At 35.2% G+C, this 12,427-nt stretch overlaps 2 protein-coding genes across 2 annotated transcripts; both read left to right on the top strand.

Annotated features, from left to right (window-relative positions):
• LOC110910095 (calcium-binding protein CML38) lies at positions 1–448 on the top strand. The gene has a single exon (XM_022154808.2). It carries the CDS (start codon positions 5–7, stop codon positions 434–436), a length of 432 nt encoding a protein of 143 aa, XP_022010500.1. The 5' UTR covers positions 1–4; the 3' UTR covers positions 437–448.
• Positions 449–7,776: 7,328 nt separating this feature from the next.
• Positions 7,777–12,037, top strand: LOC110912221. The gene is made up of 3 exons (XM_022156900.2): positions 7,777–8,031; positions 11,311–11,391; positions 11,469–12,037. The coding sequence occupies exons 1-3, from the start codon at positions 7,881–7,883 to the stop codon at positions 11,834–11,836; spliced, it is 600 nt and encodes a 199-aa protein (XP_022012592.1). The 5' UTR covers positions 7,777–7,880; the 3' UTR covers positions 11,837–12,037.
• Positions 12,038–12,427: the final 390 nt, after the last annotated feature.

Here is a 12,427-nt window from a genome sequence, read left to right as displayed (position 1 = left end):
TTTCATGGACAAAGAACAACAATACAAACTTGTGTTTAGACATTTGGACAAAAATGGCGACGGGAAACTATCGCCGACGGAGCTCCAAACGTGCATTACGAGGATAGGTGGAGAGTTGTCACCCGAGGAGGCGGAGATGGTGGCTGAACTAATGGACTCCGATGGCGATGGATTGTTGAGCTTGGAAGATTTAGTTAGAGTGGTGGAAGATGCAAATGATGAACAAAAAGTAAATGACTTGAAGATGGTTTTTAAGATGTATGAGGATATAGAGTGTGGTAGTTGTATAACTGCTAAAAGTTTGAGGAGAATGCTTAGCAGATTAGGAGAGTCAAGGACAATTGACGAGTGTGAGTTGATGATCACCAAGTTTGACCTTGATGGCAATGGTGTTCTTGATTTTGATGAGTTTCAAGACATGATGTCATCATCTTGAGTGACATTACTTCATACATTAGTATTCTTTATGTTCTAAACATATCTTCTATAAATAATTCTGTTTTCGTTGATGGGTTGTTTGTTGTATTTTACTTTCTGATTATTTATTAGTTAACATGTCAAATGTTCATCACTATTTTTCATGATTTATGAAAGGACATTATGAAATTGTATGATATTGATCCGCAGCTATACACGATAACATGTGACAGATCCAAGACTTATAACATAAAATTAGAAGTACTTGAAGACGTCTACATTCAATCTTGCATCCTCGTCCACACATTAAACATGAAGGATGTGATCAATTCTAATGAGGAAAAGAATACAAAGTTTCTCAAGAGTTTTCTCAAAAAGTGGAAAGCATTATATATTTTTATAACTTTGAAGACTACTCAAAATCTTGAAGAGATGTGTCTACATGATCCATATAGCAGAGATATTTGAAGATTCTACATCATAAGGTGCTTCTCTTGCTTATAATCCCAAGAGGCAACATTTGCAAATTAAAGAGCAAAAAGTCTAAAGAGCAAACCCAAGAAGAATTTAAGGCCTTCAACAAGTCATTTGACCCTGCTAACCAAATAATTTAGGGGAAAATAGTGCATGTCAAAGTTGTAAAAGTAGAAGGTCAAGAGGATCAGACTACAAGCGGCGGATCCAATAACTTTTTCATGGGGATGCGGAAAATTTTTAAAGATTTTAAGCCTCTAGCTATATAAAAAAATCGGTTTTTATAACGCGTCGGGTCATGTAAAACGAAAGAACATCAAACTAAAATTTATATAATCAGCGAAAACACATCAAACGTCATTACAAACAATATTAAAAATTGTTTCTAACTTCCTATCAAAGATTTTAGGCCCTTAGCTATATAAAAAACAGTTCATAACAGGTCGGATCGGGTCGCGCTATAACTTCCCTACTCATGTTTCCTAACTTCCTATCCAATATAAAACAACAAAACCATTTAAAACAACACTAAATACTTAAAGTCTTAAACAATTATCAAACATGCCTCATAGTTTTCAATTTTAATTTTCAAGCCCTAGTTTTAATTGTTGATAACTGTTAGGATCTAAAATTTAACTTGTGTGTTTTATTGTGTGAATAAATGACATGTTTGATGAATTAAATGAAGTGTAGATGTAAATGGAAAGATAAATTGCAATGGAAATAAATGAATACACAAGAATGAAAAGTTTTTCAAAAGTGTTTTATATTAATAATCAAAGGATTACAAATTACAGTAATGATTCTACAAACATCCCCTCAGTCTAATCAGTCACTTGGACTGTTCATACAAAAGGAATATGTGTGATGTGATAAAATAGATCTCTAACAGGTGAGATCTATTTATACCAAGTACAAACGTATGTTGGCAATCAGGGGTGACATCACCCTTATAGCGACATCTAACATTTCTAACAGAAAAGATTACACAGATACTGGAAACATCGAATGGAATGTAACTACGGTTCTTTAAACCTCTATTGGCTTTATCCAGACATCTGTTCTGGCCAAAACAAATGTTTGGTTTCCTTCATCAGTGTTTTGTATTCAACAGGGCTTTGGCCATGAACAAACTTTTCTTCTTTTTTAACAGCGGTTTCATGTCTTCAACGGATCTTTGAAGTCTTCAAACAGATGATATGTTAGTGTTCAAGATTCATTATCTTTGGGAGGAGTTGCAGATCATAACATGTTTATTTCTTGATCAAGGTTGCATGTTTTGACTTTTGCAATCATCTGTACTTTTGTAGGTCTAACAATTACATGTAGCTAAATATTTAGACAAACAAAACTTTTACTAAAACAAAAAAATCACCCTATTAAAGTTTATAACAAAAAAAAATATATCAAAACACATACAATTTCAAACCCTTCTAACGTCTCTGTTTTTGCTAAAAATCCACATAAAACAACAAAAACAACATAAATAAACGAAGCATGCCCGTGTGGTTTCGGATTCCAGTGTAGGTGGTTTGGTGGCCAGAATTTCAGTTTTCTGGCGAAAAAAGGGTAGCTTTCGATGCTGCTGTTTGCATTACTGGGAAATCAGAGTGAGAACAGGAGCCGAGAATTGGAAAAGGGCGGTTGGGTTATTTTATTTACTTCAAATTTAATTGGGTTGGGTTTGTGATTGGGTTAATTACAATGGATTCTTTATTTGACTAAATTGTTAAGTGAAAGTGATTGGGTTAAACTGTTAAGTGAAAATGGTTAAAGAATAATTATATAAAGTAGGTTATGCTTTAATTAAAATCAGCATTTACATTTTTTTCATAAATTCATAAGATTTTTTTTCAAAGGGGGCAGTTGAAGATTTCTAAGGGGTGTGGTCGGGATTTTCCGCAGATTTTAACACTAATTTTTTTATGGTGTGTGTCCACCCACCCACGACAAAGGGTGTGTCCGCCCCTGACTACAAGTCAAACGAATGACACTAAAATTGGTTGAAGTTATATGTTACTAAGTCGGGTCTGGCCCAATGATGTGGGTCTAAAACATTAAGGCCCATAAGAACCTAACCTACGTGTTCCGTGTATAAAGGATGTTGCACCTTCATGGTATGTGCTTTCTTTCCTTCCCATAATAATTCCGTATATAAAAGATGTTGCACCTTCATGGTATGCGCTTTCTTTCCTTCCCGTAATAATTCACACACATCTATACTATAAAGCATGTAAAAAGAAGAAGAAGATAATTTAGACTTTTAGTAGTTACAAATTCTAAAACATATGGTACAATCACTTAAAGACAAAACTTTCTAGAAAATGCAAGTAAAATGCAAATTTTCTCCATGATTTTTAAACGACCATAACTTTTTCATACGTTATTATTAAAAAAAAAATACACTATAAAACATGCATTTTATTCTCTTTAACTTGAGTATGGTATTGCTATAATTATTTAGATGTAAATAAAATAACATGTTACGTGATTATATACTATTACGTGATTACGTGTTTTACCGGTTTCCACATCAGCATGTTGTGTTCACCGTTGCTCGTGTGGGTGCCTCTCTTGTTCTCTAGTGATACATATGATATTGATGATGGACTCAATACGTAAAATTTTGTAAAATAAACAATAAAAAAGTTATTTCTTTTTAGTGTCATTGGTTATAGAAAATTTGCATGGGCATCGTTGTCAAGAAAATTTGCATGTGTATCGGGTGAAACCCAAACCCTCTTGTTCGGGCCGCCCCTGGTTACAAGTAGAGTGACTACGAACCTTGATGTTACGAACTAGCTAGTAACATCGACAAAGTGGGCAAAGTAAGGTGAAAGAGGATGGTTGATCCACTAGTATAAAATAACTTTTTTGGTGCTGTATTTTATGCTTTATTTTCTGTTGTACCATAGAGCACCAACAAATATACCACCAAATAATGGGATTTGTTGGTGCTGTTCAATAACAGCACCATTAAATCTCCAAACACACCACCAAAAAATCAATGATGAAACACAACTTCCACCACCATTAAATCTTTAAACACACCACCAAAAAATCAATGATAAAAAACAAGTCACTGTTAAATCTTTAAACACACCACCAAAAAATTAATATAGAACTAAGACGTGTCAAATAATAACAAATCTACATAGCACCAAAAAACAAATCTCCATAGCACCAAAAAATAAGACAAGAAAAAAAATATAAATTTTTAATATTTTTGCAAAATTCCAGAATTTATAGTAATATTTCCCAATATATATCCAATTACACACAAATGCACATGCTCATGACAAAAGTTAACTAGTATTAAACAACCCATTTACAAAAGTCTCAATGTTTCCATGGTTGGTCAACTATAAACAGAAGCGTATCCCGGATCAGTAGCCACATCAACATGATACCAAGTTGCTGCTTTTGAAATGAATGTAGCGCTCTCTCAATTTTTGTGTGAAGTACAAAGCAGATCAGAAAACATTGATCATAGTGATAAAACAAACCCCAGGTCTTGGACATTGCAAAAGCTACAAATGGAGGTAAAACTTCGCATTCCTATCATTGAACAAAGAAAAATTGTCTTAGAGAAAAACACAAACAGATAAATAAAAAAATAATAATTCTGGAATGAAGAAAAAAGAAAATAGCACATTCTCCTAATTACATGCTTGGTGCTTGTTAAAATCATATTTGACATGAATAAGTTGACTATGATGTAACCCTCGAAGCATGTCCCTTCTGTCTTCCCACCACTGTCTCTATTATATACGTCTACGAAAATCACAAACAATTCCATAAAATTTCGATACCTAGAGAGCCATTCATCTATATGTACCAGTTTCTGTTGTGATAACATAACATCTGAGCCCTCACTCTTGCAACACCAAAATTAGCCACCTTAACCACCTGTATGCAAAAAGTCCAAATGATCAAATTAACCTTATATTGACAGCCAAACAAGCTTTTTATACAATAAAAGTTGAAAACAAACATATAACACTTGTTAGGCTCGCACCTTCTCAGACTTTAGAACAAATATTAAATTGATCACAGAAAATACACATATTTTTTTAAGAAATCAAACAATTATCAAAAACTCAACATAAAAGTGATATATAGCAAATGTTTCTAAATCACTCTTCCAGTATCAAGCCCCCAACCACTTAAGCTTTGGAAACAAAATCAAAAACTCAATAGACATATTTGGTCTCTAATAAAAACATAACATCATTCTTCAACAAATGCAATAGATTCTCCATAAACGCGTGCAATAGATTATCCATAGACAAATAAAGATTGTTTTGTTCAACAATACATATACATACAAACCGCATCGAAGGAGGAATCGAAAAAACTAACCCGTCGCGAAAGGGGAATCAAAGATGCGGCCGCCGTCGAGCAAATCAAAGGGGGAGTGTAGTAGGGTTTTGGTCGTCGAAGGGGATATGTCGTCTTCGTCGTCGAAGGAGAGGGGGCTGAACACAGTGATGTGGCTGTATGATTTTGGTCGTTGTCTGCTGCAGGTGAAGGGGAGGGTTTAGGGTTATTAATGGGGAGGGTTGGTATAACAATGTTTTCGGAGCTTTTGCATATAAACAAACACGTGTAGAGGCAGTTCAAATAAAGAAGTTAAATTTTGTTGAATAAAATGCTTTCTTTGGCTGTGTTTTTAAACTTATTTTCAGTTTTTTTTATTTAACGAGCAATCAACCATAAATCATATGTTTTTAAAAATAAGAACTAATCAGGTGCCAAACAACAAAATTAGGGTTTCACACTGTAACAACTTTACAAACCAACAACACTAACAACCAAACTCAAATATACATACACAAACTACATATAAAATTATAAATCCTTAAACATACCTCTTCAAATCATCAGCGGATGGACACGTCTTACCACCCAACAGAGCCAACAAATAAGCAGCGACAACCTTCATTCTGCTGCATAAAACAACACAAATTTCAATCAAACACATCGTCACAAAATCGTCACTAAAAGTTCAAACAATAATATCGTTTTTTACACAATTAAATTGGATCTACTGATTCTAGCAATGGATTGAAGAGGACAATACCTGTAATCTGTTGAAGAAGATGTTCTGTAACGGTTGAAGACGACTGGGTTTTATAGTCGGATTGAAACCCTAATTTTATTTATATGAGTGTTTATAATATATGTTTTCGTATGAGAGGGAAAATATTTAGAGAGGGGGAAATGAATTTTGTATGAGCGGGGAAAAATTTAGAGAGGCTATTTGAATTTTGGATGTTTTTGGTGCTATTTTCAACCTTTAGCCTCAAAAAAAATTAATTTTATATTGTATTTTGGTGGTATTGATAACTTTCACCCTCAAAAAACCAATTTTATGGTGTTGTATAACTTGTGAGCATTTAATGGTGCTTTTTAATCTATTTTTTGATGGTGTGTTTATTTATTAATGTGATAATGTTGTTATTTGGTGCTTTATATTATAAGATAGCACCAAAAAATGAAATTTACACCACCAAAAAAAAAGGTTTTGTACTAGTGATCCTAGAGCTGACACAATGCTACAAAGGTTTCTTATAGGGGTTAACTAGATATATATCTCACAATGCTACAAAGGTTTCTTATAGGGGTTAACTAGATATATATCTGGAACATGAGCTCAGCTTTAACTTTAGATAGATACTTAAGCTAGAGCTCTATTAGGTTAAACAAATCAAACTCGTGCTTAACTTGACTCGTTTACACAGCTAGCTAAACACATACCTTTTTACGGTTCACGAAACAAGTATAAATACAATTGAATCGTATGATTATAATAGTTTTTATTTTTTTTTGGTTAACATTTTCAGAAAAATAAAAACACGGTTTTGATAAATAATTTTAAAACCCCATGATGTCATAAAACCCTCAATAGTCATAGGGAGGTTGGAGAATCACACCATGTAGTGGTTTAGATTGAAACCACTCACATGGCATTGCTTGCGCTCACTCACACAACTTGCCTCAAATGTTAGCTTTCAAGACTTGTAGTGCACAACTCTAAAATTGCATGACCTACTTTAGTATCATTGAGAACGACTGTCTACTAATATATAATACAGAATTTAATGAACATTACTGAAAACACATAATCAGTTTTCTCATAGTGTTACATTATCACTCATACATGTTCTAATCTTCCGATGTATATGTGAAAGTTGCTTTTTACCTAACTATAGCCAGCCTAATGTAATTTAATATTTATCCGCTGCAAGAGTCTTACCGGTCAGGCCGGTTCTTGTCATCTCAAGCAAGGACTGAACTACAAACATATGATTATAAGAGCTTGCACTTTAACAAAGAATTAATTTCAAAGTAAATTAATCAAAATTACGTTAAGGAGATCGACTTGTGTAGTAAAGAGGAGCCTATCGGCGGGATAGCTAACCGAAAATCATGTTAAGGGTTATACCAAAGTGATGACTAGAGCCAATTGGCTTGGTAGTATGCCAAAATCATGTTAAATGAGGTAAACAAGTAACAAAGAATAATTAGAGAAATAACTTAACTTAATCATATAAAGGGACCACCCAATAACGATTTTATATACAATATATTTGAAGTTATTTCACAATATAATTTTAGCTCATTAACATAACTAAAATAACGAAATATATATTTCGATGATACTAATTATGGTTTATAATATCTTTCTGCATACTTTATTATTTGTAAAATCAAATACTATATAATGTAACTATTAAAAAAAACAAAATTGTAGATGGGAAAATATCATCTTTTATTTTTTAACAAGTTGGGAAAATATCAAGGTAAAGTCAATGTCAAGGTGAAGTAATGTCAATGTCAAGGTAAAGAACAAAAATAGCAAAAGATTTAAATTCACTTGAAGGAGAGGGGACCTATAGGTGCCATTGTTTCCTCTTTAATCAATATCAACCATCTTCATTTTATCATTACTCTGAGTTTGATCATCAATTCAGTAGAGCAAGCACATGGGTAGTTACGTTTCAACTCAAACTCAGCAGGAGTCTTCTGCAATGAAGAAGGTACAAGTGTTGTTCGGGTCCAACGACGACGTCGTTAAACCTCCCCTCATCAATGGCGATCTTCCCTCCAAATCACTCCGGTCTTTTCGAGATTACGGTATAAATTATGTTCTATGATCTTGGTTCTTGTTTTCTCATAGCATGACTTTTGTTTAGTTTGTAGTTAGTTAGTTAGTTTCTTTCGGTTGTTAATTGGTGTTATTTGTGGGTGCCTATTGCGTTATTGCTATATTTGGCCTTTTAGTTTGTATGTCAATTTCATGACTTCAGTTAGAGTTTTTTAGATATAATCTAGGGAGTTATCTGGTTTTTCAAGTGGATTTGTTTTACTTCTGTTTCTAATGATGTTTCACATGTTGAAGTATATGATTAGAGGGGGTGTTTTTCTTGGTTTCATTCTGATATAAAATTAATGGAATTAAAGTTTGGATTTATGTCACTATTAAACAAATAAGTAGCATCAATCATCATTGATCATCTAAGGACGAAGGGTATCCATCGGTAATTACCGGTAAAACCCGCTAAATTTAAAAAAAAAAGAAAATTCTTAACATAGACAAGTTGAGATTGACTTTTAGTTTTTGAAAAAAATAATAGCGCCGGCTAAGGCAACTAAGTTTTAGTCTACGCTTCCAATATGCTATTTTTATCGGTTATTTAAAAAAGCGTCAGCTAAGACTAAAACTTAGGTGTTGTTTGTTTTTTAAGAGGTAAAATGTCAGCAGTCTGCGGACCACATCTGTAAAAGAAGAGGTGGACTAAACCTCTGCAGTCTGCAATGTTTTTTAACGTATGCAGACTTCTAAAATAAACTGGTGGTGGTCTACGGACAGTGGTGGTGGGTGGTGGTGGTGTTGGACGGTGATGGTGGTAGACGGTGGTGGTGGGTGGTGGACGGTGGTGGTGGTGGTGATGGACGGTAGTGGGTGGTGGACGGTGGTGGTGATGGACGATGGTGGTGGTGATGGACGGTGGACGATGGTGGTGGTGATGGACGGTAGTGGGTGGTGGACGGTGGTGGTGTACTGTGGTGGTGGTGGTGATGGACGGTGGTGGTGAGTGGTGATGTTTAACTCTCTGCAGACCTTAAAAGATCTTAAAAGTGGCTGGGACAAGTCTGCACCAAGAAGAGCTCGCGCAGACGTTTTTTAATGAAACATCTTCGGAAAAACAAACAGTCTGCGGTGGCAATGTCTGCGCGGTGCAGACAGAATAGCTTGCACAGAACTTTTCAGAAAAAACAAACAGCACCTTAGTTGGTGCTATTTTTAAAGGCTCAAATTAACATGCGATTTTTAGATGAGACTAAATTTAGCCCATACTTTACACCTATATTATTTTGATTGCTGTTTTCATGCCACATTATAATTTTCAAGATTTTTTTGTGCCTACAAAAATTAGCCCCCGTTGGCATGCGTACTTTTTATTGGTTGTTTAGATATTTCTATTTTTTGGAAAGCTAAAATTCATGTTTATTATGTTAACTTTTTACTCAACTTGTCTTTTTTTGGAAAAACATTTCAACCGCTAGATTTCTTCGACTGTTTTTTTTTGAACGGCCAACAAAAGTTGATTTTTTTATTAAACTTCTAGCCAGAGGCTAGCACCAAACTTACATAAACCAAACCAAACAAACAACATACAGCCAGTTGACTGGACTACACCAAAGCGAAATACATCAGAATAAACTAAAACACATCAAACCTGCGCCACTGTTCCCACGTCATATTCGATTCCTTTGCTCGGTGCTTTACCCACTGGTAGCTCTTAGATTTAATCTCTTCGACAATATTTGTAACCGATTTCCTGTTCCCTGAAAACATAAGTTCATTTCGCATACTCCATATCCTCCATATTGTAACCAGACAAACATGGAAAGCTTTTTTTCTCTTCATAGAACCCCCAAACTGGTAATGTGCATCAAGTATATCTTTGATGCAAAAGGCGATAACTGGTTGCATTTTACACCATTGATACACTATTTGCCACACCATTTGAGCATAACCACATGATACAAATAGATGTTCACATGTTTCGTTATACTCCCCGCAAAGTATACACTCCAAATTTTGAATCGAAATGCCTCTTTTAAACAAAGCGTCTCTGGTTGGCAGGCGCTCCTTCTCAGCCCTCCATGCAACCACACCTACTTTCATCGGAACCCAACTATTCCATTGCACAATATAATCTGGCCGCTTGCAATTATTTTGATTTATCAACTTTTTTATGCTTCCTACGCTGAACCGTCTCGACGGATCAAGCTCCCAAACCCATCGATCGGTACCCGTCGTGACAGAGAACCCCTGCAAAAGCGTGCTAAGCTGCTGGAGTTCACGTAGTTCAGCGTTGTTTGCTAAATTACGTCTCCATTCCCAGCCCCATGAGGTCCCGTTTACCCCCACCCGAGCTCGTTCAGCTACCGAACACCATCTATCTTTTTCCAGCTGAAAAAGCAGAGGAAACTTTGTCATAAGAGGTTCCGGGGCAGCCCATACGCCGACCCAGAAAGCCACCTCAGCCCCGCCTCTAACTTCACCCTTAATAGCTCTAGAAATGTCCACCATTTCTTCAACTTTGGTGGGAACCATTGCCAGAATAAAATTCATATATAAATTAGGATAGAATTTCAGATAAAATTCCCACCTAGGTTTTTTAGTCGTTTGTCGATGTGTTGTCTAGTACTAATGGTTTATCCATTAGTAAACTATCGGAAATTTGTTCGATAATATTTACGCCTAGTCGGGAGGATTCACCATTGGTAACCCACTTCACTGACGGTTTTCCGACATAACCATCCTTCAATGATGGTCATTTGGTTAGTAGTGTGTATTCCCTCAACCATCACCAGTGTCACCACCATCTTTGTCACCATCTAATCATCAATGCTGCCACCATCATCATCGGTACTACCCCATCACCACCATAGCCAGGGCACACCAAGCCACAACCTCAATCACTGTCACCAACACCATCATCCACCCCCAATAGCCGTCGCTGCCATCACAACCACGACTCTTGCCGCCTCCACTATCACCCCTAATACCGTCCCCATCACCACCAACTCCCCCATCCCAACATTCCAACTTTAACAAATTTACAAATCAAACATGATTGTTTTTTTGTACATGAATCACAACTTCTAAATTAATTCCTTTAGCAATTTCAATGCAAATCCATTTATTTGAAATTACAATGCACATTCCAGTTCTTAAAAAATTTACACTACCCCAATGCTAAGGGTCTAGCTTACAAGCACATCTTTATAGTTTCAAAATTATTGTTTCATTCTCAGATTATATACTCTATTCAATATATAACAATACTTTTTACTTCTATCATAGGTTTCATAATGCACATGTGTTATTTGACATTGTAGGGAGTAAAGAACAGATATATTTTGACTCACAAGCATGGTTAGAGTCAGACTGTGATGATGATTTCATGAGTGTTAATGGTGGTAAGATACATTAATTAAATCACAATTTATATTATTAACTAATATTACTTCTTAACGAGTAACGGTTTATTGTGTAGAATTTACTTCATCAAGAGGCAATACACCGGTCCACCATAACTTCTCTTCAGGCAACAACAAACCTCATGCTGCTGTGTTTCCATATGATGAGCCATCTCCAACTGGATCAGAAAAGAAAATTAGCCTTTTAGACCTTTTTAAAGAAAGCCTAAGAGTTAGCTATCATTTTGAAGATGGTGAACCACTGCAAAATGGGGTGAACTTGAAAGCGGAAAGCCCCCTTGTGCATGGCGGTGAAGCGGTGACAAACAATGGTCGTGGGTCGAAGACAAAGAAGGAAAGGTTCGGAAGTTGTTTTCCGACTATGATTTTTAGTCGTAGTCCATCAACGAATGGAAGAAAGATGGCGAGTCCATGCCTGGGTTAAAGCCCTAACTCGGATGCCGGACTAGCCAGGAGCCGCTTGGTCGAATGTATAGTAACAAATAAGAGATAATCACAGAAGTAACTATTTTCCATATACTTTTATAGTCATGTCAAAGATATATGTAAAAACCATAGCCATGTGATACACAATCCTATGTCACTTATCAACTTCCGCTCATGTATCAAACTTTAATTTCGTAAATGTGGTGTCAAATATTAGAGTGTATTTATTTTTTAGAGTAAATTATTATTTTGGCCCTTAAAATGTGGTGTCAAATATTAGAGTGTATTATATTTTTTAGAGTAAATTATTATTTTGGCCCTTAAGGTTTAGTCAGTTTAATTCTTTCGGCTCAAAAAAGAATATTGTGATACATTAGACCCTGAGGTTGCATTTCGTAATAGTTTTGATCCCTAACACTAACTCTGTTACTGTTTTTTTGTTAAGTTCAAGAGTATTGTGATCATTTTACAACTTAGTGGTTATTTATGTAAATTATGAAAGGTTTAAAAAAGAAGTTAAAAATGACCGAGAAAAAAAAAGAACAATTAAAAAAAAGAACAATTTTGACAAAAACGGCTTGAAAATTAA

The sequence above is a fragment of the Helianthus annuus genome, chromosome 15, assembly GCF_002127325.2.
Source record: "Helianthus annuus cultivar XRQ/B chromosome 15, HanXRQr2.0-SUNRISE, whole genome shotgun sequence".
Classification (NCBI taxonomy): Eukaryota; Viridiplantae; Streptophyta; class Magnoliopsida; order Asterales; family Asteraceae; genus Helianthus; species Helianthus annuus.
This window is presented reverse-complemented; position numbering and strand designations above follow the sequence as displayed.